This window comes from Ptiloglossa arizonensis, chromosome 5, assembly GCF_051014685.1.
Source record: "Ptiloglossa arizonensis isolate GNS036 chromosome 5, iyPtiAriz1_principal, whole genome shotgun sequence".
Classification (NCBI taxonomy): domain Eukaryota; kingdom Metazoa; phylum Arthropoda; class Insecta; order Hymenoptera; family Colletidae; genus Ptiloglossa; species Ptiloglossa arizonensis.
Genome location: NC_135052.1, coordinates 25,505,741 through 25,519,435, shown reverse-complemented (window position 1 = coordinate 25,519,435; position 13,695 = coordinate 25,505,741). Strand labels below are relative to the sequence as shown.

The following is a 13,695-nucleotide window of genomic DNA, read 5'->3' as shown; positions in this document are numbered from 1 at the left end:
ACACAGTGTTTCGTTCAAAGGAAAAAAGTAAACAATTCAAAGTTTCGAATGGCAAAAATCATCCATTGTGAAATATTAACAACGAAATGTAGTTTGTAATGTTATTCGTGGCGTTTGCCAAATATATCAATTTGTCATTAAAATTGAGACAAAAATTTATTGAAAAATTCAATGCACTTTTCTAGAGACTTACCACTGGTAAAATATTTGTTTCTTTTTTTTTTCAATTCGATTTTCATAAGTTACATTCAATGCTGCAATACCTTTAAGAATAGTAAATAATTTTTATTAAGAATAATAAGTAATTTTATCCTAATTTGAAGTATAAAATGTTTGTCAACTTCGAAGTGACTTTTTAGAAAAGTATTAAACAAAACTTCCTTAATTTTTTCTATACCACTTCCGGACATATTAAATTTTACATTCATATCGACCTTGTCCAAATTTGCCAAAAATTAATCTAAATCGTTATTAAAGCATTTTCATTTTTATATTATTTTTTATGTTTTACCTACCGCGTAATCAAAAATATAAAAAACAAATAAAAGAAAAATTTCAAATATATCTAAAGTTATGACATTTATCTCTTAAATCCGAAAGTTTTCATTCGATAAAAAATAAAAATTGTCCAAATTTTTGTCAACAAAGTTTTATATTTTTTTTATACGTAATCGATGCATATTTACACTTTTTTTTTAAATCCATCAGAAGATTTGGATCAAAAATTAATTAATTTAAATGTTATTATTTTTTATCCCGAACATACATATAGAACACTGCGACAAGTCGAATCTTTGAGCATGTTGTCCTCTCGGAATACTTTAAACTCCAGGGGATAGCTTTAGGAATTCGAAAGAATTGTTTTTTTTTTTTTTTCATTCGTTCGTTTGATCGCGTACGATACGAGGATTATTCTGTACACGTTTTACGAGGAAATTGTGAATATCAACGAAGTTGTTAATATTGCGAAAGTAGAATTATTCTTGTACGCGCCCCGGTTGCGAAATTTTCCGGGAATCTTTCTGTACTAATAAAAGTAATTTTTTATGCGAAAGAATAGTTCGAGATCTTAGAAATGATATTAAAAATAGCCCATTGGAGAAATTGTACAAATGACCAAAGTATTTCAATTAAGTTGATTATCTATTTGCAAATATCGATGCACCGAGTCCAATTGCAATACTTTTTGGAAAAACATTTACAAGGTACGTCTGTCAATTTTTTATATTTTTTTCATAAAATTTAATGCGTTGATAATATGTTAGTAATACATATAATAGATATTTAATATCTTAATGTAAATGATAAAATTGTCTTTAGTCTGTAGATTCATTCTTTCGATTTTTTAATTCTTCAGGATTTTCTTCATTAATAAAATGTTTATATAATACGTCAGTTTTTCATTCAACATTGCATCATTTTATCAATTTATCACCCATTCTTACGTTGAATCATCGTAGAAGCCTGAATTTGTTTTGGCTCTATTTACTTATGTATGATTTCGACCATTTTTTTAAAATAATTTACAATGTATCCCCTTTGTAATAAAATAAAAATCGAATCGATTCGATTCGCAGTTCTTCCGGAATAAATTCTCGAAAAAATCCTTTTTTCACGAATACTCTAGGGATCTGCCCCTTTAATTGGGTAGTTGATAAGTTGTGAGCAAAATTTAAAAAAACAGTGTAAAAGAAATAAAAAAACATATTGAAGTTGAAACAAATGAGAAAATTCGTGTTACGATCTTGTTAGATGTCGAAATAACACATGTGTGGAAAAATATGGAAAATGTCATTTTGGCAAGCATTTGTTGCCCGTTAGGCGTCGTTGTACGGTGCAGGTGACATCGTGTGAACGTACTTGGGAAATCAGATGCATACACTTGTAGAAGATCTTCGCGCGAAAAGATTTCTTTTCCTTTTTAATCTCCTCGTTGTAATTAGCAATTCGTTTTACAACATTCGATAAATTTTCAACTTCGAAAAATTCTCAAATTTTATTATCGTTTGAATGTTTGTTACTAACACTATTTTCCTAGTGGTCCATACTATTTATTAACAAAGTAAATCCATGAGATACTTTTTAATTAATCTTTTTAAAATAGGTTGAATATAAACATTGTTGATTAAGTTGTTGAGACGATTAACCAGTCTCAATTTTTAGTTTTCAGCATATCGTGTAATTATTTCTTCAATTGAGTAAATTTTAAGGTCTTTTCTTACTTTTTAATTTTCTTAATATGATTGACTATAGAGTTTCTATTTTTTTCTTTTAAGTGACAACAAACCTTATTGATTCGGTGATTGTTTAAGATTTGACCAAAAAAGATATACTTATATTTGTTATATTTCTTGAACCATGCATACGATTAAAATAATAACAAAAGAACCATGCATACGATTACAATAAAAATAAAAGCTAGTACTCTTTCGTGTAGAAGATCCTTCCAAGTGGCGTAAAAATGATCGAAATTGTTACAGAAATTTTCACGTGTGCTATTAACAATGGGAATACCTTGTTATTCCATATTATAACGAATATAAGTATTAAAATCAACGTAGACACTTGTAAATAACGCGAGAACCAATATGCTCACCGTGTGTATATCTGAAAGACAGGTGATCGTAAAAAATCAATAGATACAATGCACAAATCTTGTTGCGACTCTGCGGACGAGTGTATGTACATATGAGGTGGGAATAGCGAAATAAAGGTCAGTTGCAAAATTACGTGTATATACAGAAATTCACGAAGTTGAAACTTTATTCGTACTTTCTTACTCAGTTGAAAGCATAAATAGAATATCGTGGGATCTTCAGGTTTATGTTAATTACGTATAAATGCAATGTCCTCTTTTTGTAATAAAAAGAGTATTCTTTAAGAAACGTCCACGTTTTTAATAAAAAATAAATATTCCTTTTTCTAACTCGTGTCAAAAATCAAAAATGGAATTCTTTTCTTCTGGATAAACGTATAAATATAAATACAATTTATAAATATTTATACAACGCGTAGTCAATTATCCTCCAATAGTATTTTTTAAATGCTAAATTAATTTATCAGATTAACGAACTCTGATTGACTAATACGAAATTATTGTTTTTCAAAAATGACTTTACGTATATTTAATAAATAAAAAAAATTCAATATTATTTTTTCTAACACGTGTCGAAAATCGAAAACGTAATTTCCGTTTTCGTACAACCGTGCCAATACGAATACAAATTTACAAATATAAATAATACGTTTATATTTCGTAGGACAGATTTGTCCACCGAGTTTCCTCTCGAGCGCGCGAAACATCAGTGCCAAAGGAAACCATATCGGGTGTCAGAGCCGAGCACGTGGCGAACGACACGCGCCAGCGGTGATTATCCAAACACGAAGAACGGGCCGTGAATTTCCATAAATCCGAAAAGGCTATCTTAGGTGGCCATGAAATTCGCGCGGTATCGATCGTCGAGGCGCGAATACGTGACGTTATTGGAAGCCTGGAATCGGAGCAACGGGACCGAGGGCAGCCCGATGGTAGCCCTTGAGTCGACGAATAAACCATCGATACATAGTAAATCGTGGAAGGATCGAGTCACGCGCGCCAAGGGGACCGACGGAAACGGAAGATTTCGCTCGGTGGCGGCGAGCCTTAGGACCGAGGAGAATTCGATGTAGGCCGAGCAGTCAAAGAATAATAGAGACGACTACGTCGCAATACCTCCGAATGGGGGGCGGGGGGGGGGGGGGGGGGGCGAAAAAGTGTCACAAGTATTATATATATGCAACGAATAAAATATCGTTCAATTTTTTCTTTATTAGAGAAAATGGAAAAAATGTTTATTGGACTTTTTTACGCAGAGTTTAATTCTCTATCGAATTTACCTAAATATATTTTTCAATTTTTAGACACAAGGATTTTCATTTATTTTTTTTTTTTTAAGGTTTTGGGTACGGAGAATGTATGGGTGGAATTTTATTTTTGTTCAATTTTGACGTGGGATGAATATATTTATCTAGGGAAAGAAACAAATTATTATCCGTGGAACGATTTTGTTTAAACTTGAATCGAGGTTTGAAATGGGAATATGAAATTTGAATTGGAAGCTTTTTCCCGCGGATTTGAAAAGTGTATTTCGGGGAAAGAATAGTTTTTTTGAAATTTGCGAAATTGTTAGCTTCTATCCTTGTGGGTCGTATAGTGAAAATGGTGGAAAATTATAATACTGATGCGAGGTGTAACGCGTAAATTTTTTTATATTTTATTTTACCTTAATAATTTTTGTTTGTATTTATTACACTGAAGGAACATTTTTAGAGAATGTCCACCCCCCGAGAAGAATATTTCTGTGTCACTATAGTGAGGTACATTAATTCTTATGATTTGCACGCAAAATCTCCAGCTACGGGGAGCCAGAGGCATTCTTCTCAGTCGCGTAGTATACATTAGTGTATATAGTAGTTAGTGTTAGTGTTAGTGTAGTTTTTGAAAGAACCCTTCAGCGGAACCAAAAACTTTAAAATTTTACATAAATAATATTCCTTACTGTTCAAAAAACCAATTAAAATATTTTGTTTAAGTTCTTTACTCCATCTTCTATCTAACAAACATTAGATAGAAAATAAAAGCATTCTTTTCAAGCGCGAACTGTACATTACTGTCTCCCAAGTAGCATCTTCGATATAGTCTTGAAATTTAAACAAAAAATTTTCTATATTGTTAAAAAAAACAAAGAATCTACTTTCTTTAAATTTTTTATTCCATCTTCTATATATTCCATTTGGTTAAAGAAAACGAAAAGTCTACTTTTTTAAAATTCTTCATTCATTTTCTATGTAATAAACAGTATATAGAACAGAGTATATAGAAAGCATTCTTTTCGAGTGCATACTGTACATTACTATCTCCATAGTCATTACTATCTCGACATAGTTTTGAGATTTTAAATAAACGTTATTCTGTATTGTTAAAAAAAGTCAAAGAATCTATTTTCTCTGAGTTCTTCACTCGATCATCCATCCTGAGCAAAAGAATATCCATCAAGGAATTTGAAATTCGCGCGCAAATTCGTCACGTGAAATTGTTTGTTCTCGAGCTTCGTCGAAGAAGACTATTCGCTCGACGTCATTGGAAATCGCGCAAAAATCAATTCTAAATGACAATCAACTATTTCTTTAATTGGTATTGAAAATTGGATTTTTTTAACAACATTGCGAGCCTCACCAATTCGTTCCATCTGGTTTCGATTATTAGACATTTGATCCGATCACCGAATTACTGGTGCACGTTTCAAAAAGAGTGCAACATAAATTTCCGAAGATAGAACTACTCGCAGATTAGGTCAACCTATGTCTGTCCTTGATTGTAATCAAGATCCATTATCGGAGATAGCTAATTTAAGATCGTTAAGAGCTCGTAGAGTTGTGGTCGACCTTACGTTTATTATTCAACGTCATCTACCGATGTCACGTTTCAACTGCCCTTAGTTATTGAAATTATCAAATTTCACATACCGCTTAAGTGGGAAATATACATAGTGACCGTTGCTCGGTACAGAAAGCATCGATCTATGCTTTTAGAGATCGAATCGATCGTGGCTTCTCCACAGTTAATATTCCAAATAGAAATAATCGACTTTCCTCTGATATTAGTATAAAAGTTTTCTGACACACAATTTTTTAAATAAAAAATGTTTAAAATTGCTACAATTTTAATACACTTTCATGTTTGTTTCTGTTTATAAAGTAGTAATTGTATCGAAGTCAATGAACGAACAAAATTATTTAGTTAAAAAAATTAATTTGTTTACTATATCCTACAAAAAAAAAGTAACAATTTTACAAAAAGGGTACACACGATGTGAACAGACATTGGAAGAATACTGGTGAATAAAATGTAAGATAATTAACGAACAAAATTATTTAGTTAAAAAAATTAATTTGTTTACTATATCCTACAAAAAAAAAAGTAACAATTTTACAAAAAGGGTACACATGATGTGAACAGACATTGGAAGAATACTGGTGAATAAAATGGAAGATAATTAACGAACAAAATTATTTAGTTAAAAAGATTAATTTGTTCACTACATCCTACAAAAAAAAAAAAAACGTAACAATTGTAAACGGACATTGGAAGAATGCTGCTGAATAAAATGGAAGTTACTTAACGAACAAAATTATCTAGTCAAAAAAATTAATTTGTTTACTATATCCTACAAAAAAAAAAGAAACTTTTCACAGAAATTAATATTTCGTACCAATACACACCAGATACGATTTACCCCAAGGCTATTTTTGCAACGTGTTTACTTATAAAAAAAAACACATACGGGTATGCAAATCCGTAGATAGAAATAAACAATAACCCCACGACGTAGAGAAGACACTTGCTAAAATTAATTTAACAATGTTCCAGTGAAGTTCCTACAATCGATCACTCGTCTCGTTTCGACGATCGGCCGATCGAGCATCTCGGATAACACTCATCCGATAAGAGATCTTAAAGTTTAGGTGAACGATACCAGCTCCTATATAAGAGACGATCATCAACCAAACTTAGTACTCGAAGCAACACCGTGTACGCGCATCGACAATCGAGACTGAAATCGAAATCGAAAATCGTGAGTATTTCTTTACCGACCGAGCGCGTCGATCGAATCCATCGATCGATCATCGTTAAAATTCAAAGTTCGTGCGATCCTATCTGCTCGTTTCATTTGCAAACGTGTATTGTAACAAAGTAAACAGAAATTATTGCAATTACGTTTCGATCGGAGATTGGTATGATTTTAATCGAAAGTAAAGAGATAACGATTAAAACCGACATGTGATTTATTGTGTAACGTGTAACTTTCATTTGTTTATCGTGAAATATTCCGTGAAATATTAATTGAATTTTTTATTCGTTGCTCGAAAGTTTTATCCGTATGAAAATTTAACAATCAGTGCTCTGTTAACAAAGCGTTTGAAAAAGAAATAGTTGACAATTTAACCGAGATTGTTAAATTATGAATTATTTTTTAATTGGGGTGATTGTGAGCTAATTTCTGTACATGGTGTTTAATGAATGAGGTTGTTAAATTATTGATTTTTTTTAATGAGCGTAACTGAACTAAGTTAATAAATGAGCAGAGAATAATAAACGAACAGGGTCGATTAATCTCGAAAGTGTATTCATGGAAACTCTCCTGAACAAGTCACGACGAACAATTTTAATATTCGAAATTTAAAATAAAAAAAAAACCTAAGGCTCTCGTTTGGTGCTCGAGTCAATTGATTTTTAATTTCACCATTATAGAAACATAATTGTACTCGTAGAAATGCATGTGTTGACACTAGAGAGGAGTAACATTTTATTTGGATAATAAACAATGAATTAATGCATCGTATAATGATTTATTCGTAATGTTTCCTTCGACGTGAAATATCATTTCATTTGATAATTCGGATTAAAATTTTCATTAAACTGATTCCGAATCAAAAATTGCTTATCTATTGTTTATTGTTTAAAATTTTTATCTAGAAAAGATTATTCAATGTGCCACCATATTGCGAATCAAATTTATTTCTACATCCCAGATTAGGATGTTGTAAAACAATTTTGGCTGAACTTTACAGATTTTCAGTTGCATAATTCCTCTTTTATATATTAATTCTTTCGCGCCTTTAAAACCATTAAATAAATAAAGAATAAGTAACGTTGATGATAACGATGTGTACTCCATTTTTTACGTAACAAGCATCGCATAATACACAGAAGCATTTTTCTCAGGTGCGTATTATACATAAGTGTATAGTAATGTATTATACATTTACTCTACATTAATGTATAGTATCTTCCAATAGATTTGCGTTTTATCAAACCTTGACCACATTTTATAAATTTTGTAAATTTTGTAAATTCTGCACACCAAAAGGTTCTCCCATTTATCTAATAAATAAACAAATGAATACTGTTACCGTGCAATAAAAACATTAAATGAGTAAAAAATAAGTAACCTTGATAATAATGATATTTACTCAATTTTCTACGTAACAAACATCGCATAAAACACAGAAGCATTCTTCTCGGGTGCGTACTGTACATTTCTATTTTCAAATCGATTCACGCTTTGTTAAACCTTGACCGAATTTTGTAAATTTTGTAAATTCTGCACAATAAAAGGTTCTCCCATTTATCGAATGAATAAACAAATGAATATCGTTGCGGTTCGATAAAAAGATAAAAAAATATAAATAACGATGATAATAACGATGCACGTTGCCCCGGTCACCGAATCCTCCGCGTCGTGTAAAACGTTCTCGTTGGATCGTGCGCATCGTTCCAGCGTGATCCAGAATTACAACGATCGTAGTTTTCCGCCAGTGTTATCAAAAATTCTGTCACAGGCCGGAAAGGAGGACGAGCTCGTTGAGCCAGTAACGAAGAAGCGAACTCGCGCGGTTTAATTAAGCTCCGACGAAATTCCGAGTTTCAAGATTCGAATCGTCGACGTTTTATCTATACCGGGTGAACTCGAGCGTAAAAATAACAACGAGAAAAAAAGTACACCGGGATTGGCGCGCCCTAATAATGTAATGAACGCGAGAGTCGATGACGAGAATCCGATACACAGGCTGACAGTGTCGATGACTTTGAAAAGAGAATAGCAGAGAGCGTAAAAATGCTCCGCGATCGACCTTTGTGCCTCAGCGCCGCTGTATAGCTCGGCCAAGCGAGAGCGAGTATCCGAACGCGCATGCGTGAACCGCCGGTGCGTCCAGCGCGGCGTACCGCCCCCCTCCACTTTCCATTCGGTGTCACGCGATGGAGCGTACCGTGCAGAGATCGTGAGTTGCCAACGAATCATATTAGTCGTCCCTATTCCCCCAATTATGTTTATTTGTTTGTATAGATTTATCACGTGACAAATTGTATGTAAATGAAGAGGCATCGAAACAGAAACGAAGCAATAACGATTGGAATGCATTGCCTTTGATATAGACTGAAAATATTAATTATTAGTGGAATGAAAAAATTCCCTTACCTTTCGTAATGTAATCTGGATAAATTCTACGTAATAACAATTATTGTCGAGGACAGATATTACAATTGATTAAAATTGTCTCGTTCGCTTACCCTACACAACTAACGAGCTGTATCCTCGTACTTGTAGTTTCGTCTGCTTTTTTAAGTGACTTTGTTAGCATATCTGCGATAAATAATCGCAGGTTTACAATTTTATAGAACCTGTAAAACGATGATACGTTAGTATTTCAGGTGCCAAAAGTACTCAAATTTTGATCACTTTGGGCTATGCTACATTTTTGTTCAGATTAGTGCTAAAGATACCCTCAATTTTATAAATATACTCGAGAAATTTTGTTGTACAATAAGATCCCTGGATCTGTGTTTTTGTATATTTCCCCTTGTGTAATATGACCACTTAACTGCACAAGTTAAGCTCTGGAGCTTAAAGAGCATCTCCCACTTTACCTCTATCACCTTCGTACAAAGTCGCTAACTGCTAATGTGCACCATTTGTTTATCTCTTTTTAAACTAAGGCTGTCTCGTACAATCAGTGACACTGATAAGAGACTATACGGCCTACGGGACCATTTTCATGAAGAGGTCTGTTTTAGAACTTGCATGTGGAAATCCTTAGTGGGAATTGGATGAAGCAAGGGTCTATTCTCCTTGCCCCTCGTTCAGTTCGCAGAAACTTGGCAACTCATCATCTCTGCACAGTACTAATCCTGCAATAGCCCCTAGCCTCTGACATTCAATTTACAGAGACTTGATAACTCATCATCTCTGCATAGTACCAATCTTGCAATAGCCCCACCTACTAACATTCAACTTATAGGGACTTGACAATTCATCATCTCTGCATAGTACCAATCTTTCAATAGCCTCTATCTTCTGACATTTAATTTACAGAGACTTGATAATTCATCACCTCTGCACATTAGCAACCTTGCAATAACCCCCATGTTCTGATGTTCAGTTTAGTGGGACCTGACAACTCATCATCTCTGCACAGTACCAATTTTGCAACAGCCCCCATCTTCTGACGTTTACAGGCACGTGACAACTCATCATCTGTGCAGAGTACCAATTTTGCCACAGCCCCCATCTTCTGACGTTTACAGGGACCTGACAACTCACAATCTCTATGTAGTCCTATTCTAACCACCACCTCTCACTGTAACCATCAACTCTCAATTGACCCACAGCTGAAGTCTTATACAGAATGATTCTATTATCAGCAAAAATCATCATTAAACAGCCCAGCGATAATGTCGTGTTTGCACATAGTGATAATGTAGCCCATGACCCTACTATCGACAACTGCAGCGAGGACTATTGCATTTGTTCAATGTCTGTGAATTAAAAACTCACACGGGATTATCACTAAAGAATTTTAGCGACGATACTGTCTTCGAGTTCACTGATGAATCATCCTGTAATGAAACGAGCATTCTGATGAGAGAATCCCAGATCCAGTGAAAGTCCCTAACCCTCCACCTAACCTGACTCCCGGACCGCACACGAGCTTATAACGTGTAGAAAATCATACTTCGTCTCTCTTTCAGGAAAATGCATTTCTTCCCGGTGATAATAGCCGCGATCTTGGTCTCCTGTCATGCAACCCCGACCCTGATCGAAACGAAACGTGAGTGATATTTGTCTCTCGAAACTGAACTTGATTCGATCTTGTATCCGAGATGTTCGAAATTAACGCAACCGTTTCTATCCTTTAAGAGCTCGAACAGATTACAACTTATGGTTTGCTTGACGGATTTCTCGAGAAATTGAAGGGTATATTGAAGACTGGAGACACAAAGCTTGGGATTCCCAAGCTAGATCCTCTTTCCATAGAACACGTGGATGTGAACACCAAAGGATTGATAGAGTGAGCATTCGTTCGAAGAGAGACACGCGCCATCTGCAGTGAAAATTCTTCTCTTCTACAGTGTCGATTACAATTACCGATTGTTGGTCTGTTTTCGTTGACAGGTTGAAAGGCTCGTTAGATAGCATTCGTGGACACGGTTTGTCTGAGTATACAGTGAATCAAGGCGACTTCACATTCGCTGGATTTTTAGCTAACATCAGTCTCACGTGGAATGAGCTCGAAGTAATGACCAAATACAAACTTGACAATAGCACACTTGCCGATACTTTGTCCATCTTCGGTGAAGGAATCATTTCGTAAGTTTAATATTTATCGATCATTTCTTTCAACCGTATCGTCCAATTATCTAGTCCCTTCTGTGTCTAACGAAATCAATTATTAATTTTGCGAACATGTGTTTTCCCCTTATGTTTAAATATATTCCACACAATTTTATGCCAAAAATGACATTTTTTCGCATCGCGCGTAAATTGTCATATTTTCTTTAGAAAGAGATTGTTTTTTACGTGAATTTGAACTTACTGTTTGCAATTTTACGATAAAAGAGACATTCTCTCGTAATGTGAAGTTTTAGCGACATCTCTAAGCAACAACACGAAGCTCAAAGGTACCACGGATTGTAGATTTCAAAGAAAACTTTCTAATCCATCGAGTCAGACTCGATGATAATACAGTGTTCTATTGGTCGGTAACGTTGCGTTACTCGGCTAGTATAGTTCTTTATCGATCGGTACCGTAAACTTATCGACGTAACCATTATCGATTTTTCTGACATACCGACGGTTGGTAAATTCAATCCAGAAAATTCGTAATAAATCGAAGCAACAAAAATAATTTTTATTTTTCGTAATGTTCAGGGCTAGGGTTAATAACCTTACAGCGCATGTAGAAGCGAAAGTGGGCATAACCGAAGATCAGAGGGTATACATTGCAAATCTCACGTTGCATGTCCACCTGAAAAGATTAGACGTAAGTATGATCATAATCCTCGAAAGATTATCGTAAAAATTTGTTTAATAAAACAAAATCTTCTTGTAATTAATTTCTGTTTCATTTTTAATTGCACAGATCATTATTACTGGACTCCTCAACGATACAGAATTCTCGAAACTCGTGAGCAACATCCTCAGCGAATTAACACCGCAAATGGTCGACGATTATCAACAACAACTGTCGAAGTACGCGAGCCCGTTGGTCATGGAGAGGTTGAACAACAACTTGAAGGGCATGACACTGGATAAATTGATAGATATAATCAATGGTTCATCGTGAGCATTACGATGATCACTATACCTGATTGTAATAAGACTAATAAATATATTTTTCGACACGAAATTCTAGTTGAATGAAACATCGATAACGGTCTCGAGATACACAATTGTGGTTCTTTCTTGGAAAATTGTTATCGTCAATAGAAGCTAAGATTCTTTCTGTTTAAAGAGGTTAAGTAGCCCAGCTTGCGTTTGGAAAGCTGCAAACTAAGAATGTTTCTGGGAGAAAGAGAAACTTAAGTTGACAGCAGACATACAAAGTACAATCAACTGGTCGCCATTTTGAAGGTGAACGAATCAGAACATTTCATTGTTGAAATGTATTTTGCGAAGAAATGTACGTAGTACACGTGAACTTAATAATTTTAAAAAAATTAATAGAAATTAAATGAATTTATAATTACTTAAAGTAATTTACAAGAAACAGTTTGTAATACTATTGGTAGAATTTTATTTCAATTGACAAATGTATAAATTCTTGGTCGAAACTTTCTTTGTTAAGACGGTTAACCTCTCCACTCGTTTAGCTGATAACGTTGCGTTTTCAACAGCTTTATCAACTGTTGCTTTTTTTTTTACTACCATTAGCAGAAAATGCACAACAAACTGTCGACAATGGGCATGCAGTGGATTTTAATCACTGTTTGGGTTATTAATAACGTTCGAAGAAATTGTATTGTTAACTTCTCTTTGCAACAAATTTAGTATAGCATCCTACTGTAGTAATTTCTCTACCATGTGTCGTATTTCTTTCGAACTGTTCTTCAAGAAAGTTTATTTACATTGGTAAACTCATTAATACATTTTCTATTAGCAGACTTATGGTTAGTATACTTATATTAGTAGACTCATGGTTAGTATATTTATATTACTAGATTCATGGTTAATACACTTATATTAGTAGACGTGTGGTTAGTATACTTATATTAGTAGACTCATGGTTAGTGTACTTATATTAGCAGACTCATGGTTAGTGTACTTATATTAGTAGACTCATGGTTAGTATATTTATATTACTAGACTCATGGTTAATATACTTATATTAGTAGACTCATGGTTAGTATATTTATATTACTAGACTCATGGTTAATATACTTATGTTAGTAGACTTGTTGTTAGTATACTTATATTAGTAAACTTATAGTTGATATACTTATATTAATAGACTCATGGTTAGTATATTTATATTACTAGATTCATGGTTAATACACTTAGATTAGTAGACTTGTGGTTAGTATACTTATATTAGTAGACTCATGGTTAGTGTACTTATATTAGTAGACTCATGGTTAATATACTTATATTAGTAGACTCATGGTTACTATACTTATATTAGTAGACTGATAGTTGGTATACTTATATTAGTAAACTTCTAGTTAGTATACTTATATTAGTATACGAGACTCGTTTAATTAATTTAAAAAAAAAGGGGACAGTAATTATTCTTTCACTTACTGTAAGTCGACGTTACACGTGTATTTAAAGTTTATCAATTGCAACACACTAACGAATGTTATTATAACTACTATTT

At 33.6% G+C, this 13,695-nt stretch overlaps 1 protein-coding gene across 1 annotated transcript; it reads left to right on the top strand.

Moving 5' to 3' along the window:
- The first annotated feature begins 6,542 nt into the window (after positions 1 to 6,542).
- Positions 6,543 to 12,213, top strand: LOC143147279 (uncharacterized). The gene is made up of 6 exons (XM_076312395.1): positions 6,543 to 6,614; positions 10,571 to 10,650; positions 10,740 to 10,890; positions 10,995 to 11,189; positions 11,751 to 11,862; positions 11,962 to 12,213. Exons 2-6 carry the CDS (start codon positions 10,575 to 10,577, stop codon positions 12,163 to 12,165), a joined length of 738 nt encoding a protein of 245 aa, XP_076168510.1. The 5' UTR covers positions 6,543 to 6,614; positions 10,571 to 10,574; the 3' UTR covers positions 12,166 to 12,213.
- The last annotated feature ends 1,482 nt before the right edge of the window (positions 12,214 to 13,695 follow it).

Coding starts and splice junctions, on each gene's coding strand:
- LOC143147279 (XM_076312395.1), top strand. CDS start 10,575: ATGCATTTCTTCCCGGTGATAATAGCCGCGATCTTGGTCTCCTGTCAT. Junction 10,651..10,739: donor GACCCTGATCGAAACGAAAC/GTGAGTGATATT, acceptor CTATCCTTTAAG/AGCTCGAACAGATTACAACT. Junction 10,891..10,994: donor AACACCAAAGGATTGATAGA/GTGAGCATTCGT, acceptor TTTCGTTGACAG/GTTGAAAGGCTCGTTAGATA.